Source organism: Silurus aristotelis (genome assembly GCF_946808225.1).
Source record: "Silurus aristotelis genome assembly, chromosome: 5".
NCBI lineage: Eukaryota > Metazoa > Chordata > Actinopteri > Siluriformes > Siluridae > Silurus > Silurus aristotelis.
This window is the reverse complement of record NC_139578.1, coordinates 12,764,428-12,786,699: the sequence shown is the minus strand read 5'-3', so window position 1 is coordinate 12,786,699 and position 22,272 is coordinate 12,764,428. Positions and strand designations below refer to the sequence as shown.

The following is a 22,272-nucleotide window of genomic DNA, read 5'->3' as shown; positions in this document are numbered from 1 at the left end:
CTCTCTGGTCCGACTCATCCCAAACCATCTCAATTGGATTTTGATTGGTTGATTGTGAGGGCCAGGTCATCTGATGCAGTACCCATCACTTTCCTTCCTTAACAAATAGCTTTTACATAACCTAGAGGTTTGTTTGGGGTCATTGTCCTGTTAGAAAACGAATTATGGTCCCACTAAGTGCAAACCAGATGGGATGGCATGTCACTACAGAATGCTGTAGTAGCCACAGTGGTTAAGTGTGCCCTCAATTTTGACTAAATCACCAACAGTGTCACCATCAAAGCACCTGCACAAATTCATACCTCCTCCTCCATGTTTCAATGTTACTAACAAAAACACAGTGATCAGAACCACAAATATCAGATTTGGACTCATCAGACCAAAGGAGAGTTTTCCACTGATCTAATGTCCATGGTTGTTAGATGTCTGCCGCTTGAACTCTGAGAAGTATTTATGTAAATCTGTGGTTTGTAAAGCTGGTAATTTTAATAAACATATTGTCTGCAACAGAGGTAGCTCTTGGTCTTCCTTTTCTGTGGTGGTCTTTATAAAAGCCTGTATTATCATTGTGATTAATGGTTTTGGAGACTTGGGAACACATTTGAAGTTCTTGAGATTTTTTGGACTGACTGACCTTTATTTGTTAAAGCAATGATGGATTGTCTTTTTTCTTTACTTCTTTACTGAGTGTTTCTTACCATAATATGGATTTGTACAGTAGTTGTAGTAGTACTAACATGGTGATTGACTCAGTACTCACCCTTTCCTCTGCACAAGACAACTATTGGTCTAAAGCACATTAAGCAGGCAAGAAATGTCACAAAATAACATTTGACAAAGCACACATTTAAACTGAAAACAATTCCAGGTAAAGATTCTGCTGTCAGAATGCAATGAGTGTGCCAAGCTGTCATCAAAGATAACATTAGCTAAAATCTAAAACATATTGTACGTTGTTTAACATTTTTTTTGTTTATTACATAACACACACATTTAGCATATTTATTTAGCAAATATATATATATATATATATATATATATATATATATATATATATATATATATATATATATATATATATGGCTACAGTACATGAGTGATAAGATGTGGCACAAATAATTGTATTAATCTGCAGGTAACAAACATTGCCACTGCACAAAGTTTAAGAACATAATTCCATTTTAAAAACAGAAGAATGATAACATGAAGGTGTGTCAAATATAATGCATTTTATATGTCCACAAATTGATATTTACAAATGTTCTACAAGTACAACAAAAATCTCTTCTAAAATTGCAAGTGTAAAAAGTAAAAGTAAAAGTAAATGAATGCAAATGTCTGACACGGTAGGTCTAGTAGTTGGAAATCCAGTAAACACATAATACATGAAAACTAAAAAATATTTGATATACATATGGGAATAAAAATTGATTAACATATTTGTACTTTAATAATCTTACAGCCACATATATTAATAGCGCTTTAACCACAAATTTTATACAAGCTATATCTGAATATGTTATTAAAAGTACCATAATTTCCGGACTATAAAGCGCACCCTTATATAAGCCGCACCCACTGAATTTGACAAATATTTTTATTTTTAACATAAATAAGCCGCACCTGTCTATAAGCCTACACTGAAACTAATGAACTTTACACAGGCTTTAATGAAAGACACTAAATGCAATATGTTGCGCTTCTATTAGGAGCAGGGGGTATTTTGGGAAAAGCATGTCACTGCATTCTTCTGCTATTACAGCGTGTGTTCAAGACTGAGGATTATGTCCTTTTTATTTTCTGATGCTCATTTCTAAGTTTCTTTGACTAACCCTTAACGCTGTTGCCAAGAAAAATAAAAAAGCACGAGTTTTGGAAACCTGTCTGTGCTTATATGATTTCTGTTGCAACTGGAGTTAGAGAGCTCTCCCTTCACCCAGACTCAACGCGTTACAACGGCTTGTATCTAAACAGTAGCCTACCAAGAAAGTCATTGTTCACTGTCTTCCTCTTTCCTTTCAAAACTACTGTATTTCTCTGGGGAGTTTATCTTTTGTCATCGTCAGGAAAAATCCATAAATAAGCTGCTTCATTGTTTAAGATGCGGGGTTCAAAACGTGGGAAAAAAGTAGAGGCTTATAGTCTGAAAAATACGGTATATGTATTACAAACATTGACATGTTGACATTTTTTTTTTATGTACAGAAAACAACAGAAGTTTTTTTTTTTTTTACCCAATTCTAAATATAAAAAGTCTCATATACAGTAAACTTATCATCTCTGCAGTAGTCATATTTCAATATAGAGTTTGCCAAAACAGTCTATACCTTTACATTCAATGTAAAAAGTGTCACTTAATTACAATTAATTCCAAAGGAAGATCACTGAAGTGTGCAGTCTTCTAATGGTTTTTGCCTTATGCCACTTTTCTTGGCTGCTTATTTTGCTGCAGCTGTAACAAGGTGAAAATAATCCAAATTAATTCAAATAAACTTTTAAATATTAGTCTATGTTTTATGCCAGGCGATATATAGTTGACAACATCTCAGCCTCAATGACCTGCAACAAATTAGAAGTGCTTTCTTCTCCACTAGAGGTCACTAAGATACTTGTAAATGTTCAGAAAATTCAGCCACTAGAAGCACAGGATGAAACGACATACTAGCATATCAGTAAATGCTAATGTCTGCAGGACATAAAAACAGTTTAATGATTTAATAAGTTAATAAATATTTAGAATCAAACAATTCTAGGGTGTACAATAAAGTAGGTACACTATGAAGTCATAGGGAACATGATTGTAGCGTTGTGTTCACCTGATTCTGCAGATGAGTTTTGTCAGTATTTGGACAGCCACAGCAAACAAATGAAAGCTGAACAAATCACTGCATGTGATTATGGAGTAAATCTCTGCCAAGTAATCACTGTCTGGTACATTTATTATTCTGAGTCACCACAAGGCTCCAAATAATTGTACTATATTTGTCTGAATTGTAGCTATTCATTTCTCATTGTTGATTCACTGTCAACAATGAGTTAAGAGGAGCACCAGGACCATAATTGCTATTTTTAATATCACAGTGCTCTAAATTCTTAGAGCATGGTGCATGTCTACAGCGCAATCAAATGTAAAAAAGTAGTTTTATCAACTCTAAGTGCAGGAAGTGCAACATGTAAGTATGTAAATATCCTGCATCCTGTGAAATCCCCTGCTAAAGAGTTCACTAAAAAAAAGTGCAAAAATAAAAATCCACCCTTAAATAAAAGCAATGCTCTTGGGGATTTAATGACATTTGCACCACAATAATGTCTTTGCAAGAATAGGTAGTAACTGACTGAGAAAGTAATCTCTCATCTTGTTTTTTTTTTTTTTTTGTAGGGTGGTGTGAAGGGGAGTAGAGGTGGGGAGATAAACAGCAGGAAACACCTTCCCTCACTCACCCCCTCATCAGCAACAATGAGCTATTAAAAGCCCAGGCTTCCTCTGAGCAGCTGAACATGTTGGACCAGATAAATAGCAATACAGGATGGGATGTGGTCAAAAGAAAGGAGCAATGCAAATTCCTTTCATCCCTTTTACTGTTTTCTTATTGAATCTATTAAAATTATCATAAGCCCAAAACCTTCTTTTCAACTACTTCAAAAATAATGACTGAAATTATGGGTGCTGTGGCAGGTTCGAGTCAGGAGTTTCTTCCATCATTTATTCCTCATTAAATGTTCTGCTTGTTGTTGAACTGATGCTGAACTGTATGTTGGTGTTAAGTAGATACCACCAAGCGCCAATCAAAACGAGTTCTAAACAGAGTGCGTGCTTTACCCTGATTGGTGGCTTGCTGTGTGCTGAGTTAAGTAAAAAGTACGATATTTGACTTTGAAATGTAGTGAAGTTAAAGTAAAAGCCTCCCCAAATAGAAATTGTTTGGTAAAGTACATAGACGTGAAAAAGCTACTTAAGTACAGGAAAGAATTACATTTACTTCCTTACTGTCCACCCTAGTAATAATTAATTGATCACTTAAGGTAGTAGTCATACCATTCTCCTCCCCTCCTGTTTTGACTCCCAAAAGCATGACTCCATCTTTGTTACTCTCCGTCCTTTGGAACGAAGCACTGAAAGTTCAGCAGCAACATGGGAGCAAATACAGAAAAACAATCATGACTCCAGGGAAACACTTACAATATAATGCCAGTGTAAAAATAGTACATTTTCCTAGAGGCTTAACAAAGCTGATATACTGTATAAGGTATATTACTGTATAACAGTTTGACAACTTTTTAAGCAATAAGTTAAGGTGAAATACTCAAGATGATTTCAACGATAGAAACAGTCACTTTGGGGAATTTGAGTTTCTTTTAAACCCAACATACTCACTTCTCTGTTCCATGGTCCATGGTCTCAACTATGGGACAACAAAAATGTACAAAAAAATGAAGAAATATTTAATTCTAATTTCCAAATCAAGTACAGAAAAAAAAGTGTTTATAATACAGTGGAGTTTGGTAGATACCTGGATGATTCTGGACTTTATAGTACTTCCAGTACGCCCCAGCAACTATGATTGCAGCTGCAGATAACCCAAAAACAATCCAGACCCATTTATGATCTGTAAATGAACAATGTGTTTACAGAAATTAGTACATTACATCCATATTCACTCACTTAGCTTATGTTCATTTACCCTAATTTGCCTGTAATTTGCACAGTGGTCTCTTTTTTTTTTTGTATATATACACTGTAATGTATATACTTTCATTATGTCTCTACTTTTTGTATATATTTGCACATTTCTTATTCTTTGCTACTGTAACAGAAATATCCCCACTGTGGGATGAATAAAGGCATATCTTATCTAATCTTATAGAACCCAATAATGACACCTACATTCCCTGATGAAATTTTTAAGGTCAAATCTGTGATATTTTATTATAAAGCGAGTTGGAAACCTGGAATACATGGACAGTCCTTCAAAACCAGAAGACTTTAATCCTATAGAACACAGCATAGAGTGGGATCATAATTTCAACAGAAGATGAATCAGTGTATTAGACTCACTAATGTTGACAGAAACTTGAAAGAATTGATTCTGTTTTTGGCCATGTGAGTTATTAGTGCAGAAATGACATTATGCTAATATGATTGGATGGCCCGGCTTACAACTTCAGAACTAATACATGGAAACATAAGTTGGTGGAACATTACTGCACAATGAGGACTCAACAGTGTTCGCTAGATTAAAGAAAAAACTTTACTCCAGTATTCAGCCATTACATTAATGTAGTAATGAGTAATATTAGCGTTTAGGTTGTCAGACATTATTCAGACTGGTTTAGTCAGAACTTTACTAAACATTCAAAACCACTAGCCAAAATTAGACATATTTACATGAATGAAATATTGGTAAAAACTGATAGGATTGTTAGACACATTGGCTTAGGAAGGCATACAAACATACCTATAAAACTTAATGATTATAAAACAAAACTATTATTAAGTTAAGTCTCTCCTCTATATTTCTTAGGTCAATCACCCTTTATTGAAATATGCACTTCACATTAATAGTTTGCTCCTGGCTGTCCTAACCATAAATAATTAACTACATGCATAACTAACAGTCACATACCCATCTAATAACTCACATGTAACTAATACAGTACTCTAAATGTCATGGTGACAACGATTTAGATGTATGTAAGTAAAAATACATTGAATATGTACACATTTATCTCCTATTTTCTATTATGTAATAATTATTAATAAAAGTATATTATTCATGTTTTTTTTTTTTTTTTTTTTTTTTTTTTACATGTTTTTAAATATCGTCAGCTTCACATGTTCCTATTCTATTTGCTTTCATATAAAAAAAAAACCTTTTTTCAAATTAGAACAGTTTATATACAGTTATATAATAAGTAACAGTTATATAATAGTTAATGTATTAAGATCTTTTTACAGATTATATTATGTTATATAATGTGGATATTAGGTAAGGTTTTTTTTTTCACATTTTATATCAAAGTCATAGTTTTAGCATATATAGGAATCAATGCTTTGCATTTTCTTAATAACTTGCCCAGTTGCAAGTGTCAGATTTATGACCCAGGATTACATTTTACATTTTTCAACCACTACTCATTTTTACACCAATATCTCATGAACTGTGACACGTATTTCTTTTAATCTATTCACAGATTTACAAATCTACTCAAACGAATTAAATGTTTAAATGATTACAACAACAACAACAACAATAATAATATAATAATAATAATAATAATGATAATAATAATAATAATAATAATAATAATAATAATAATAATAATAATAATAATAACAATACTAATAACAATAATAGTATTTATAGTTATAGTACTGATTAACAAAACCACTATGCCAATTCCAATTAGAATGTGTTTGTTTTTTAATAAAGGTTGATGACAGCGTTTCTAATTTAAAACTCACATATCTCCAGTCATGTCGTAAATGTCCTAGCTATTCTAGGTTGAAATAAATTTTTTTTAATAAAAATTTAAATTAAAATTAAAAAATGAGATGTTTCTGTGTCATCTGCAAATACAACATGAATACATTGCTTGTGCAGGCATTCAGTAATCTGTAATTAGCGAATATACACACCAGATTCTTTATCTACAGTGCCTTTATCATGCTGTTCTATGAAATAAAATAAAGAAAAAAAATCACTGTCTAGAAAATAGTGATCACAAAAATCCCAAATGCATAGAAATAGAATAATCGTCAAGTCTGCATAATGTTGTATTAATGTTTGATATAATGCACTTGTTAATATGTTCATATTGATAATTCGCTGAAAGTTATTTACAAGAGTCTCTTTTGTTGCCAGTATTTTCTGAATGATTACACAATTTACAAAGCATAACAATCAACATTTCTTAATCATGGTGACAGATATAACACTTGAAAACTGATATGAATACAAGTGAAAATGTATTAGAAATGCACACATTGATCTCACATTTCAGTTACGACAGCATCATGTCAGAAATGAAAATTAGATCTAAATGAAATAGAATAATCCTCGAATCCGCATAATGTAGTATTAATGTTTGATATAATGCACTTGTTAATATGAACATATTGATTATTGGCTAAAAGTTACTTACCAGGTACTGTTTTGTTGCCATTTGGAGCAGATGTAGCATTTGATTGAGTTTTTTCTAAATGATTACACAATTTACAAAAAACAACAATCAAAATGCTTTAAAAGATACCACAATACACTGGTGCATTAGTTTTTAATGAACCATATTTTTAGCTAACAGTCACATGCCCATCATATCACTCACATGCAACTAATACAGTACTCTAACTTTCTTAATCATAGTGACAGATATAACACTTCAAAACTGATATGAATTCAAGTGTAAATTGATTGGAAATACACACATTGATCTCACATTTCAGTTAACTGAAATAGAATAATCCTCGAGTCTGCATAATGTAGTATTAATGTTTGATATAATGCACTTGTTAATATGTACATATTGATTATTGGCTAAAAGTTGTGATCGAAGGGTATCTGCAAGAGTGAAGGGGGAAGTTTATAGGACTGTGGTGAGACCTGAGATGTTGTATGGTTTAGAGACAGTGACATTGAGTAAAAGACAGGAGGTGGAGCTGGCGGTAGCAGAGCTGAAGATGTTGAGATTTTTGTTGGAAGTGACGAGGATGGACAGGATTAGAAATTAGTTTATTAGAAGGGCAGTGCATGTAGGAAGTTTTGGAGACAAGGTGAGGGAGGCAAGATTGAGATGGTTTGTATATGGGGTATATCGGTAGGAGTATGCTGAGCATGGGGCCACCAGGAAAGTGGAAAAGAGGAAAGCCAAGGAGGAGGTTTATGGATGTGGTGAGGGAAGACATGCAGGTAGTTGATTTTTAAGAGGCAGATGTAGAGGACAGGGGGGTATGGAGAGGGATGATCCGCTGTGGGGACCACTAATGGGAGAAGCTGAAAGAAGAAGAAGAAGCAGACGAAGAAGCAGAAGATTATTGGCTAAAAGTTACTTTCCAGTTACTGTTTTGTTGTCATTTGGAGCAGATGTAGCATTTAAATTAGTTTTTTCTGAATGATTACACAATTTACAAAACACAACAATCAACATGTTGTCAAAGATACCACAATAAACTGGTGCATTAGTTTTTAATGAACCATATTCTTAGCTAACAGTCACATGCCCATCATATCACTCACATGCAAATAATACAGTACTCTCACTTTCTTAATCATGGTGACAGATATAACACTTCAAAACTGATATGAATACAAGTGAAAATTGATTGGAAATACACACATTGATCTCACATTTCAGTTAGGATAGCTTCATGTCAGAAATGAAAATTAGATCTAACTGAAATAGAATAATCCTCGAGTCTGCATAATGTAGGATTAATGTTTGATATAATGCACTTGTTAATATGAACATATTGATTATTGGCTAAAAGTTGTGATCGAAGGATATCTGCAAGAGTGAAAGGGAAAGTTTATAGAACTGTGGTGAGACCTGTGATGTTGTATGGTTCAGAGACAGTGACATTGAATAAAAGACAGGAGGTGGAGCTGGAGGTAGCAGAACTGAATATGTTGAGGTTTTCATTGGGAATGATGAGGATGGACAGGATTAGAAATGAGTTTATTAGAAGGACAGCGCATGTAGGATTTTTGGAGACAAGGTGAGGGAGGCGAGATTGAGATGGTTTGTATATTGGGTATATCGGTAGGAGTATGCTGAGCATGGGGCCACCAGGAAGGAGGAAAAGAGGAAAACCAAGGAGGAGGTTTATGGATGTGGTGAGGGAAGGCGTGCAGGTAGTTGATTTGAAAGAGGCAGATGTAGAGGACAGGGGGGTATGGAGAGGGATGATCCGCTGTGGGGACCACTAATGGGAGAAGCTGAAAGAAGAAGAAGCAGACAAAGAAGCAGAAGATTATTGGCTAAAAGTTACTTACCAGTTACTGTTTTGTTGTCATTTGGAGCAGATGTCGCATTTAATTGAGTATTTCCTGAATGATTACACAATTTACAAAACACAACAATCAAAATGCTTTAAAAGATACCACAATACACTGGTGCATTAGTTTTTAACAAACCATATTCTTAGCTAACAGTCACATGCCCATCATATCAGTCACATGCAACTAATACAGTACGCTCACTTTCTTAATCATGGTGACAGATATAACATTAACATGAAATTAATTTAAGTGAAAATTGATTGGAAATGCACACATTGATCTCACATTTCAGTTACGATAGCATCATGTCAGAAATAAAAATTATTTCTAGATTTAACTGAAATAGAATAATCCTCGAGTCTTCATAATGTTTTAATGCATTGAGTTGTCAGTATGTACAAACCCGATTCCAAAAAAGTTTGGACACTGTACAAATTGTGAATAAAAAAGGAATGCAATAATTTACAAATCTCATAAACTTATATTTTGTTCACAATAGAATATAGATAACATATAAAATATTGAAAGTGAGACATTTTAAAATGTCATGCCAAATATTGGCTCATTTTGGATTTCATGAGAGCTACAAATTCCAAAAAAGTTGGGACAGGTAGCAATAAGAGGCCGAAAAAGTTAAATGTACATAAAAGGAACAGCTGGAGGACCAATTTGCAACTTATTAGGTCAACTGGCAACATGATTGGGTCTAAAAAGAGCCTCTCAGAGTGGCAGTGTCTCTCAGAATTGAAGATGAGCAGAGGATCACCAATTCCCCCAATGCTGAAGCGAACAATAGTGGAGCAATATCAGAAAGCAGTTTCTCAGAGAAAAATTGCAAAGAGTTTGAAGTTATCATCATCTACAGTGCATAATATCATCCAAAGATTCAGAGAATCTGGAACAATCTCTGTGCGTAAGGGTCAAGGCTGGAAAACCATACTGGATGCCCGTGATCTTCGGGCCCTTAGACGGCACTGCATCACATACAGGAATGCTACTTTAATGGAAATCACATTATGGGCTCAGGAATACTTCCAGAAAACATTGTCAGTGAACACAATCCACTGTGCTATTCGCCGTTGCTGGCTAAAACTCTATAGGTCAAAAAAGAAGACATATCTAATGTATGGTATGGGGTTGCATGAGTGCGTGTGGCATGGGCAGCTTACACATCTGGAAAGGCACCATCAATGCTGAAAGGTATATCCAAGTTCTAGAACAACATATGCTCCCATCCAGACGTTGTCTCTTCCGGGGAAGACCTTTAATTTTCCAACATGACAATGCCAGACCACATATTGCATCAACTACAACATCATGGCTGCGTAGAAGAAGAATCCGGGTACTAAAATGGCCAGCCTGCAGTCCAGATCTTTCACCCATAGAAAACATTTAGCGCATCATAAAGAGGAAGATGCGACAAAGGAGACCTAAGACAGTTAAGAAACTAGAAGCTTGTTTTAGACAAGAATGGGACTAACATTCCTATTTTGAAATTTAAGCAACTTGTCTCCTCAGTCCCCAGACGTTTGCAGACTGTTATAAAAAGAAGAGGGGATGATACACAGTGGTAAACATGGCCTTGTCCCAACTTTTTTGAGATGTTTTGATGCCATGAAATTTAAAATCAACTTATTTTTCCCTTTAAAATTATAATTTTTTTAAGTTTAAACATTTGATATGTCACCTATGCTGTATTCTGAATAAAATATTTAAATTTGAAACTTCCACATCAGTGCATTCTGTTTTTATTCACAATTTGCACAGTGTCCCAACTTTTTTGGTATTGGGTTCGTACATATTGATTACTGGCTAAAGGTAACTTACCAGTTTTTATTGTTCCACTGTTGACATGCTAAGTATTTTCAATATTAGTATTACTAATAGGAGGGGCAAGAGTGCACTTGCCCCTTCTTGAACTGCCACCTTAACGTGGTGGAGGGGTTTGAGTACCCGAATGACCCTAGGAGCTATGTTGTCCGGGGCTATATGCCCCTGGTAGGGTCTCCCAAGGCAAACAGGTCCTAGACGACGGGTCAGACTAAGAGCGGTTCAAAAACCCTTATGAGAAAAAACAGATCGAGGACCGTTACGTCGCCGGTATGGCGCAGCCGGGGCCCCACCCTGGAGCCAGGCCCGGGGTTGGTGCTCGTATGCAAGCGCCTGGTGGCCGGGCCTTGCCCCTGCAGGAGGGACCGTAAGGGGCTGGTGCTGAGAGGATCGGGCAGCAGTCGAAGGCGGGAGCCTCGACAACCTGATCCCTGGACACGGAAGCTAGCTCTAGGGACGTGGAATGTCACCTCGCTGGCGGGGAAAGAGCCTGAGATTGTGCGTGAGGTTGAGAGGTTCCGACTAGAGATAGTCGGGATCACCTCTACGCACGGCTTGGGCTCTGGAACCACACTCCTTGAGAGAGGATGGACTCTTCACCACTCTGGAGTTGCCCATGGTGAAAGGCGGCAGGCTGGTGTGGGTTTGCTTATAGCCCCCCAGCTCAGCCGCCATGTGTTGGAGTTTACCCCGGTGAATGAGAGGGTCGTTTCCCTGCGCCTACGGGTCGGGGATAGGTCTCTCAATGTTGTGTGTGCCTACGGGCCAAACGGCAGTGTAGAGTACCCGGCCTTCTTGGGGTCTCTGGGAGAAGTGCTGGAAAGTGCTCCGACTGGGGACTCCGTCGTTCTACTGGGAGACTTCAATGCCCACGTGGGCAGCGACAGTGACAACTGGAGGGGCGTGATTGAAAGGAACATCCCCCCCTGATCTGAACCCGAGCGGTGTTCAGTTATTGGACTTCTGTGCTAGTTACAGTTTGTCCATAACGAACACCATGTTCAAGCATAAGGGTGTCCATCAGTGCACGTGGCACCAGGACACCCTAGGCCATAGGTCGATGATCAACTTTGTGGTCATTTCATCTGACCTGCGGCCATATGTCTTGGACACTCGGGTAAAGAGAGGGGCGGAGCTGTCAACTGATCACCACCTCGTTGGCCGAGTCTCCTGTCAGAGAGATCTTCAACTCCAACCTCCGGCGGAGCTTTGACCGGATCCCGAGGGAGGCCGGAGATATTGAGTCCGAGTGGACCATGTTCTCCACCTCCATTGTCGAAGCGGCCGCTCGGAGCTGTGGCCGTAAGGTCTCCGGTGCCTGTCGAGGCGGCAATCCCCGAACCCGGTGGTGGCAACTGGAAGTAAGGGATGCCGTCAAGCTGAAGAAGGAGTCCTATCGGGCCTGGTTGGCTTGTGGGACTCCTGAGGCAGCTGACGGGTACCGGCAGGCCAAGCGAACTGCAGCCCGGGTGGTTGTGGAGGCAAAAACTCGGGCCTGGGAAGAGTTCGGTGAGGCCATGGAGAAGGACTATCGGCTGCCCCGAAGAGATTCTGGCAAACCGTCCGGCGCCTCAGGAGAGGGAAGCAGTGCCCTACCAATGCTGTTTTCAGTGGAGGTGGGGAGCTGTTGACCTCAACTGGGGATGTCGTTGGACGGTGGAAGGAATACTTCGAGGATCTCCTCAATCCCGCCGTCACGTCTTCCATTGAGGAAGCAGAGGCTGAAGGCTCAGAGGTGGACTCGTCCATCACCCAAGCTGAAGTCACCGAGGTAGTAAAGAAACTCCTCGGTGGCAAGGCACCGGTGGTGGATGAGATCCGCCCTGAGTACCTCAAGTCTCTGGATGTTGTGGGGCTGTCTTGGCTGACACGCCTCTGCAGCATCGCGTGGCAGTCGGGGACAGTGCCTCTGGAATGGCAGACCGGGGTGGTGGTCCCTCTTTTTAAGAAGGGGGACCGGAGGGTGTGTTCCAACTATAGGGGGATCACACTTCTCAGCCTACCTGGGAAAGTCTATGCCAGGGTACTGGAGAGGAGAATACGGCCGATAGTAGAACCTCGGATTCAGGAGGAACAGTGTGGTTTTCGTCCAGGCCGTGGAACACTGGACCAGCTCTATACCCTCTACAGGGTGCTGGAGGGTTCATGGGAGTTTGCCCAACCAGTCCACATGTGTTTTGTGGATTTGGAAAAGGCATTCGACTGTGTCCCTCGCGGCAGCCTGTGGAGGGTGCTCCGGGAGTATGGGGTCCGGGGCCCTTTACTAAGGGCTGTCTGGTCCCTGTACGACCGAAGCAGGAGCTTGGTTCGCATTGCCGGCAGTAAGTCAGACTTGTTCCCGGTGCATGTTGGACTCCGGCAGGGCTGCCCTTTGTCACCGGTTTTGTTCATAATTTTTAAGGACAGAATTTCTAGGCGCGGCCAGGGGCCGGAGGGTGTCCGGTTTGGTGACAACACGATTTCGTCTCTGCTCTTTGCAGATGATGTTGTCATGTTGGCTTCATCAGACCAGGACCTTCAGCATGCACTGGAACGGTTTGCAGCTGAGTGTGAAGCGGCTGGGATGAGAATCAGCACCTCCAAATCCGAGGCCATGGTCCTCATTCGGAAAAGGGTGGCTTGCCCACTTCAGGTTGGTGGAGAGTTCCTGCCGCAAGTGGAGGAGTTTAAGTATCTTGGGGTTTTGTTCACGAGTAAGGGAAGGGTGGAACGGGAGATTGACAGACGGATCGGTGCAGGTTCTGCAGTAATGCGGTCGATGTACCAGTCTGTCGTGGTGAAAAAAGAGCTGAGCCGCAAGGCGAAACTCTCGATTTACCGGTCAATCTACGTTCCTACTCTTACCTACGGTCATGAGCTCTGGGTCATGACCGAAAGGACAAGATCCCGGATACAGGCGGCCGAAATCTGCTTTCTCCGCAGGGTGGCTGGGCGATCCCTTAGAGATAGGGTGAGAAGCTCGGTCACTCGGGAGGAGCTCAGAGTAGAGCCGCTGCTCCTCCACATCGAGAGGGGTCAGCTGAGGTGGCTCGGGCATCTGTTCCGGATGCCTCCTGGACGCCTTCCTGGGAAGGTGTTCCGGGCGCGTCCCACTGGGAGGAGACCCCGGGGAAGACCTAGGACACGCTGGAGAGACTATGTCTCCCGGCTGGCCTGGGAACGCCTCGGTGTCCCCCCGGAAGAGCTGGAAAAAGTGTCTAGGGAGAGGGAAGTCTGGGCATCTCTGCTTACTCTGCTGACCCCGCGACCCGGCCTCGGATAAGCGGGAGAAGATGGATGGATGGATGGATGGAGTATTACCTCCTAATTAATTTTACAATGTATATGCTTTGAGACAATGTCCATTGTGAAAAGAGCTATATAATTAAACTTGTTTTGATTTGACTTGACAGATATACACTTCAAAACTGAAATAAATACAAGTGAAAATTGATTGGAAATGGACACATTGATCTCACATTTCAGTTACGATAGCATCATGTCAGAAATAAAAATTAGATCTAAATGAAATAGAATAATCCTCAAGTCTGCATAATGTAGTATTAATGTTTAATATGATGCACTTGTTAATATAAACATATTGATTATTGGCTGAAAGTGACTTACCAGTTACTGTTTTGTTGTCATTTGGAGCAGATGTAGCATTTAATTGAGTATTTCCTGAATGATTACACAATTTACAAAACACAACAATCAACATGCTTTAAAAGATACCACAATACACTGGTGCATTAGTTTTTAATGAACCATATTCTTAGCTAACAGTCACATGCCCATCATATCACTCACATGCAACTAATACAGTACTCTCACTTTCTTAATCATGGTGACAGATATAACACTTCAAAACTGATATGAATACAAGTGTAAATTGATTGAAAATACAGACATTGATCTCACATTTCAGTTACGATAGCTTCATGTCAGAAATGAAAATTAGATCTAACTGAAATAGAATAATCCTCGAGTCTGCATAATGTGTTTAAATGCATTGAGTTGTCAGTATGTACATATTGATTATTCGCCAACAAAACACTACAATATGCAACAATATGGTGTACAGCAGCAATTAACAAGGCTTGTGTATAACAACAAATAGTGTTCTTACATAAGTTCCCTACATTTACCCAATGAATTATGGTAGGACCTATAACAGAGAGTGAAGCAACAGCAGCCAACAAGTGCTCGTAGAAGTTCTTTAAAACAGATGGTGAAGCAGCTCAGCTTTCTATCTCACAGTACTGTACAGCATATACTGTAAATAAATACACTTGCATTCATGTACACACACACACACACACACACACACACACACACACACACACACACACACACACACACACACACACACACACACACACACACACACACACCTTGATGATAATAATGATCACTTTATGGTTTCTGTTACCTTGAGTGTCATTGCTTAAGGAGGGATTTTGTGTGGAACTGATCAGTGTAGCTGCTGTGCTCAGTGATATCACACCTAAGTGAATAAAGATTATAATACTTTATAATAATACGTTTTCTTTGTGTTTATGTTCTTTGGATGAATGCAGTGTTGAAATTCTTCTGGTCATTTATAGTAAGACTCACCATCTGTAGTTGTGTTAGCATGATCAGTTGATCTTGAAGTGGCTAAGCAATCGCACATGTCATTCAATTAAACATTTGTCATTCTTCAGTTAAAAATGTCATTATTAGCATGCAGTGTAAATGCCTTTCCTGTCTGCATATTTATAAAAACTATGCAACACAAATTAAAGGTGTGCATAAACCCTGCATGTACAAATACATATTTAACAGCAAAGAAATGTATAAAGAGTGAAATGTTAAGTCAGGTTATATAGCGTTGATATCAGGTAAGGTTGTTTATTCACATTTTCCATCAAAGTCATAGATTCAGCATATATAGGAGCCAATGCTTTGCATTTCCTTACTAACTTGCCCAGTTGCAAATGTCAGAATTATGACCTAGGACTACATTTTGCACCAGCCACTACACCTCATGAACTGTGACACGTATTTCTTTTGTTCACGTGTTACATGTTTTATTATATATTGTATTCAAATGCACCTTTTACTGCACTTTTTTTTCACCTTGGTTTTTCCATGTTGTTAATTTTGCTCACAACCAGGTTCTGTTTATTAGGCCTTTGGCCATGCTCTTGTGTATTTTGTGTTTCAGTTCATATATTTAGTATCATGAGACTTGTTTATTAATACGTTACTGCACCTGCATCTCTCGCCTTCATTACATGGTAGCAGTTTTGGTTGGTAGCTGTTATATTGTAACAGAATGATACGTGATCTAACATGTTTAGCGGGCATTTTGAATGATTGCAAGTAACATTAACCTGATAAAAATGTATGTAAAATTTATATTCAGCAGCAAAATGCTTTGGTATGAATTTTTTTTTAAGGAGTTACATTTAGTTTGCTTTAAGACATTACACCACCTGCATATAATATAATATAATATAATATAATATAATATAATATAATATAATATAATATAATATAATATAATATAATATGCATTTAAATTTTTATTTAATTTGGATATAATCAATAATAAAACATTAATAGGAAAGAAAAATGCTATACGAAAGCTTGCAGTTTGGAACTAGTATGTTGTAAATACTAGTTAATACTACAACTCTTCCCCATGGGCAGAGTAAAGTACACCCATCCATCTATTTATCCATCAACATAATTTAATAAATATTTTAGTTTAAGAAGTTTCGGTCATGTATGAGTGGGCATTAATCTACAGTATTTGTAATATGCTGACACACACACACACACACACACACACACACACACACACACACACACACACACACACACACACACACACACACACACCCTTTTGTAGCACTTGGAACTTCAGTTTAAAAGCTGCAAATGCTGGTATCATCCTCAAGTCTGCATAATGTAGTATTAATATTTGATTTGATGCACTTAGTTGTCATTATGTACATATTGATAACTGGGTAAAGGCTGCTTGCTATTTTCCATTGTTTTATTGTTGACAGACTGAGTATTTTCAGTATTATTATCAGCTCCTAAATAATTACACAATGTATAAAACACAACAATTAACATGCTTTCAACAAGACCACCAAACACTGGTGCACATTCAATGTTTTTCTCAATCACCTGGTTGCACTTTGCCTTGCGGTTTAGTTGGAACTGAATTACGTACCAACAAAACATTACAATATTCTTATTTAGATCTTCATATCTAAATTATGGAAAACATGTTTTTTGTTACACGGAGTGTCAAATCTGTGGTTTTCATTTCCATACTAACTTGCTGAGCTCTATGTTTGGTTGGTGGCTGATTTAATAAGTGATATTATTATCTAACTTGTTTAGCTGGTATTCATTAAATGTAGCAGTAACCTGAAACTATAATTATTTGCAAATTGCTTCTGTCTTTTTTTACACTTGTACTGCAGACATTTAAATTATTTTCCTAATAGGAGAGGCCGAAAGAAGAAGAAGAAGAAGAAGAAGATGTAAATAGAAAAAACATGACAAATATAAAAAATTTTCATTCCCATTTCTGTAAACAGTTACATACATCACACAGTATAAATGGAATAATTGCTTGTAATAATGTTTTGTGAAATATTTGCTTATAGAAATTACTGAATATTCTCCTAATGTACTAATATTACACTAATATTTATCTATTTATAGTAGATCTATAAAAGTATCTTTTCAGTACTCATTGTCTCTGTGGAGTTCTTCAGGCACCTGACATGATCTAATATTCAGTAGGCATTGGTACACTAAATCAATGACTCCTAACAGTTTTCTGAAATTTTGTGTTGCCAAGTTTAACACTAAATAATACCTACAGCAGTGAGGAAAAATTATACCAATACCCATTATACCAATAACAAGAATAGGACTATATTCTGTATAATAATAAGAAGAATAGAACTTACCATCTTCATGCATTGCGGGGTAAACAGTTGTTTTTGCAGAAGCAGCATCGTTTTCTAAATAGTAAAAAAAATCTGATGTTACTCAAACACAGAATTCATTTGCATATAATACGAATAAAGCACTGATAGGAAAGTGATGCATTTTCTTGATGAAAGTGATTTGAAATTTTCTGTTACTAAGTTGACATCACCTGATATTCAGCAGGCATTGGTACTCTATATACATGACTCCTGATAGTTTCCTGAAATTTTGAGTTGGCAAATTTACATCTACAGCAGTGAGGAAAAATGAAGTAGACTCTTCAGTCATTTCATGAACACATTATAATTGTATAGTGTATACGCACAGTATTTTGTATATTAATATATATACAATATATTATTACCTACTGCACCTTCTGTACATTATTCACCCTCATCCCTGTATATATGAAGCTCATATCTTATTTATCTACTGCTATCTATTGTAAATAGGCCACTTCTGCACTTCTGGTTAGAGGCTAACTGCATTTCATTGGCCATGTTCATGTACCTTGCACAATGACAATAAAGTTTAATCTTATTGAATCTAATCTAATCTAATAAACATTATATATATTATTATAATTATAATATATTATATATATAATATATTAATTATAATTCATATTATTAATTCAGCCTTTGCACAAGATGTTTATGTGCAGTTTGCAATCATTTGCCATTACAAAAATATTTAAACACATGCACCATCAAAATGACTTATACTCCTGAGCACTGACTCTTAAATCTGATGGGAAATGTTTGTTTCTTTCCTTTTTGACATTAATTTATTTTGTTTAAGACAGGATGACCAACAGTGCACTTTTTTTTCACCTTGGTTTTTCCATGTTGTTAATTTTGCTCACAACCAGGTTCTGTTTATTAGGCCTTTGGCCATGCTCTTGTGTATTTTGTGTTTCAGTTCATATATTTAGTATCATGAGACTTGTTTATTAATACGTTACTGCACCTGCATCTCTCGCCTTCATTACATGGTAGCAGTTTTGGTTGGTAGCTGTTATATTGTAACAGAATGATACGTGATCTAACATGTTTAGCGGGCATTTTGAACGATTGCAAGTAACATTAACCTGATAAAAATGTATGTAAAATTAATCAGCAGCAAAATGCTTTGGTATAAAAAAATAATCAACTTTTAAGGAGTTACATTTAGTTTGCTTTAAGACATTACACCACCTGCATATAATATAATATAATATAATATAATATAATATAATATAATATAATATAATATAATATAATATAATATAATATAATATAATATAATATGCATTTAAATTTTTATTTAATTTGGATATAATCAATAATAAAACATTAATAGGAAAGAAAAATGCTATACGAAAGCTTGCAGTTTGGAACTAGTATGTTGTAAATACTAGTTAATACTACAACTCTTCCCCATGGGCAGAGTAAAGTACACCCATCCATCTATTTATCCATCAACATAATTTAATAAATATTTTAGTTTAAGAAGTTTCGGTCATGTATGAGTGGGCATTAATCTACAGTATTTGTAATATGCTGACACACACACACACACACACACACACACACACACACACACACACACACACACACACACACACACACACACACACACGCACACACACACACACACACACACCCTTTTGTAGCACTTGGAACTTCAGTTTAAAAGCTGCAAATGCTGGTATCATCCTCAAGTCTGCATAATGTAGTATTAATATTTGATTTGATGCACTTAGTTGTCATTATGTACATATTGATAACTGGGTAAAGGCTGCTTGCTATTTTCCATTGTTTTATTGTTGACAGACTGAGTATTTTCAGTATTATTATCAGCTCCTAAATAATTACACAATGTATAAAACACAACAATTAACATGCTTTCAACAAGACCACCAAACACTGGTGCACATTCAATGTTTTTCTCAATCACCTGGTTGCACTTTGCCTTGCGGTTTAGTTGGAACTGAATTACGTACCAACAAAACATTACAATATTCTTATTTAGATCTTCATATCTAAATTATGGAAAACATGTTTTTTGTTACACGGAGTGTCAAATCTGTGGTTTTCATTTCCATACTAACTTGCTGAGCTCTATGTTTGGTTGGTGGCTGATTTAATAAGTGATATTATTATCTAACTTGTTTAGCTGGTATTCATTAAATGTAGCAGTAACCTGAAACTATAATTATTTGCAAATTGCTTCTGTCTTTTTTTACACTTGTACTGCAGACATTTAAATTATTTTCCTAATAGGAGAGGCCGAAAGAAGAAGAAGAAGAAGAAGATGTAAATAGAAAAAACATGACAAATATAAAAAATTTTCATTCCCATTTCTGTAAACAGTTACATACATCACACAGTATAAATGGAATAATTGCTTGTAATAATGTTTTGTGAAATATTTGCTTATAGAAATTACTGAATATTCTCCTAATGTACTAATATCACACTAATATTTATCTATTTATAGTAGATCTATAAAAGTATCTTTTCAGTACTCATTGTCTCTGTGGAGTTCTTCAGGCACCTGACATGATCTAATATTCAGTAGGCATTGGTACACTAAATCAATGACTCCTAACAGTTTTCTGAAATTTTGTGTTGCCAAGTTTAACACTAAATAATACCTACAGCAGTGAGGAAAAATTATACCAATACCCATTATACCAATAACAAGAATAGGACTATATTCTGTATAATAATAAGAAGAATAGAACTTACCCTCTTCATGCATTGCGGGGTGAACAGTTGTTTTTGCAGAAGCAGCATCGTTTTCTAAATAGTAAAAAAAATCTGATGTTACTCAAACACAGAATTCATTTGCATATAATACGAATAAAGCACTGATAGGAAAGTGATGCATTTTCTTGATGAAAGTGATTTGAAATTTTCTGTTACTAAGTTGACATCACCTGATATTCAGCAGGCATTGGTACTCTATATACATGACTCCTGATAGTTTCCTGAAATTTTGAGTTGGCAAATTTACATCTACAGCAGTGAGGAAAAATGAAGTAGACTCTTCAGTCATTTCATGAACACATTATAATTGTATAGTGTATACGCACAGTATTTTGTATATTAATATATATACAATATATTATTACCTACTGCACCTTCTGTACATTATTCACCCTCATCCCTGTATATATGAAGCTCATATCTTATTTATCTACTGCTATCTATTGTAAATAGGCCACTTCTGCACTTCTGGTTAGATGCTAACTGCATTTCATTGGCCATGTTCATGTACCTTGCACAATGACAATAAAGTTTAATCTTATTGAATCTAATCTAATCTAATAAACATTATATATATTATTATAATTATAATATATTATATATATAATATATTAATTATAATTCATATTATTAATTCAGCCTTTGCACAAGATGTTTATGTGCAGTTTGCAATCATTTGCCATTACAAAAATATTTAAACACATGCACCATCAAAATGACTTATACTCCTGAGCACTGACTCTTAAATCTGATGGGAAATGTTTGTTTCTTTCCTTTTTGACATTAATTTATTTTGTTTAAGACAGGATGACCAACAGTGCACTTTTTTTTCACCTTGGTTTTTCCATGTTGTTAATTTTGCTCACAACCAGGTTCTGTTTATTAGGCCTTTGGCCATGCTCTTGTGTATTTTGTGTTTCAGTTCATATATTTAGTATCATGAGACTTGTTTATTAATACGTTACTGCACCTGCATCTCTCGCCTTCATTACATGGTAGCAGTTTTGGTTGGTAGCTTTTATATTGTAACAGAATGATACGTGATCTAACATGTTTAGCGGGCATTTTGAACGATTGCAAGTAACATTAACCTGATAAAAATGTATGTAAAATTAATCAGCAGCAAAATGCTTTGGTATAAAAAAATAATCAACTTTTAAGGAGTTACATTTAGTTTGCTTTAAGACATTACACCACCTGCATATAATATAATATAATATAATATAATATAATATAATATAATATAATATAATATAATATAATATAATATAATATAATATAATATAATATGCATTTAAATTTTTATTTAATTTGGATATAATCAATAATAAAACATTAATAGGAAAGAAAAATGCTATACGAAAGCTTGCAGTTTGGAACTAGTATGTTGTAAATACTAGTTAATACTACAACTCTTCCCCATGGGCAGAGTAAAGTACACCCATCCATCTATTTATCCATCAACATAATTTAATAAATATTTTAGTTTAAGAAGTTTCGGTCATGTATGAGTGGGCATTAATCTACAGTATTTGTAATATGCTGACACACACACACACACACACACACACACACACACACACACACACGCACACGCACACACACACACACACACGCACACACACACACACCCTTTTGTAGCACTTGGAACTTCAGTTTAAAAGCTGCAAATGCTGGTATCATCCTCAAGTCTGCATAATGTAGTATTAATA

General features: G+C 36.5%; 1 protein-coding gene across 1 annotated transcript; it reads right to left on the bottom strand.

Moving 5' to 3' along the window:
- Positions 1-953: 953 nt before the first annotated feature.
- LOC310726634 (uncharacterized protein) lies at positions 954-15,480 on the bottom strand (the record flags this gene model as incomplete). Its single annotated transcript, XM_083542380.1, has 9 exons — positions 954-2,452; positions 4,037-4,113; positions 4,376-4,403; positions 4,512-4,607; positions 6,843-6,869; positions 7,144-7,197; positions 14,433-14,486; positions 15,238-15,312; positions 15,423-15,480. 9 exons carry the CDS (start codon positions 15,478-15,480, stop codon positions 2,439-2,441), a joined length of 483 nt encoding a protein of 160 aa, XP_083398506.1. The 3' UTR covers positions 954-2,438.
- Positions 15,481-22,272: the final 6,792 nt, after the last annotated feature.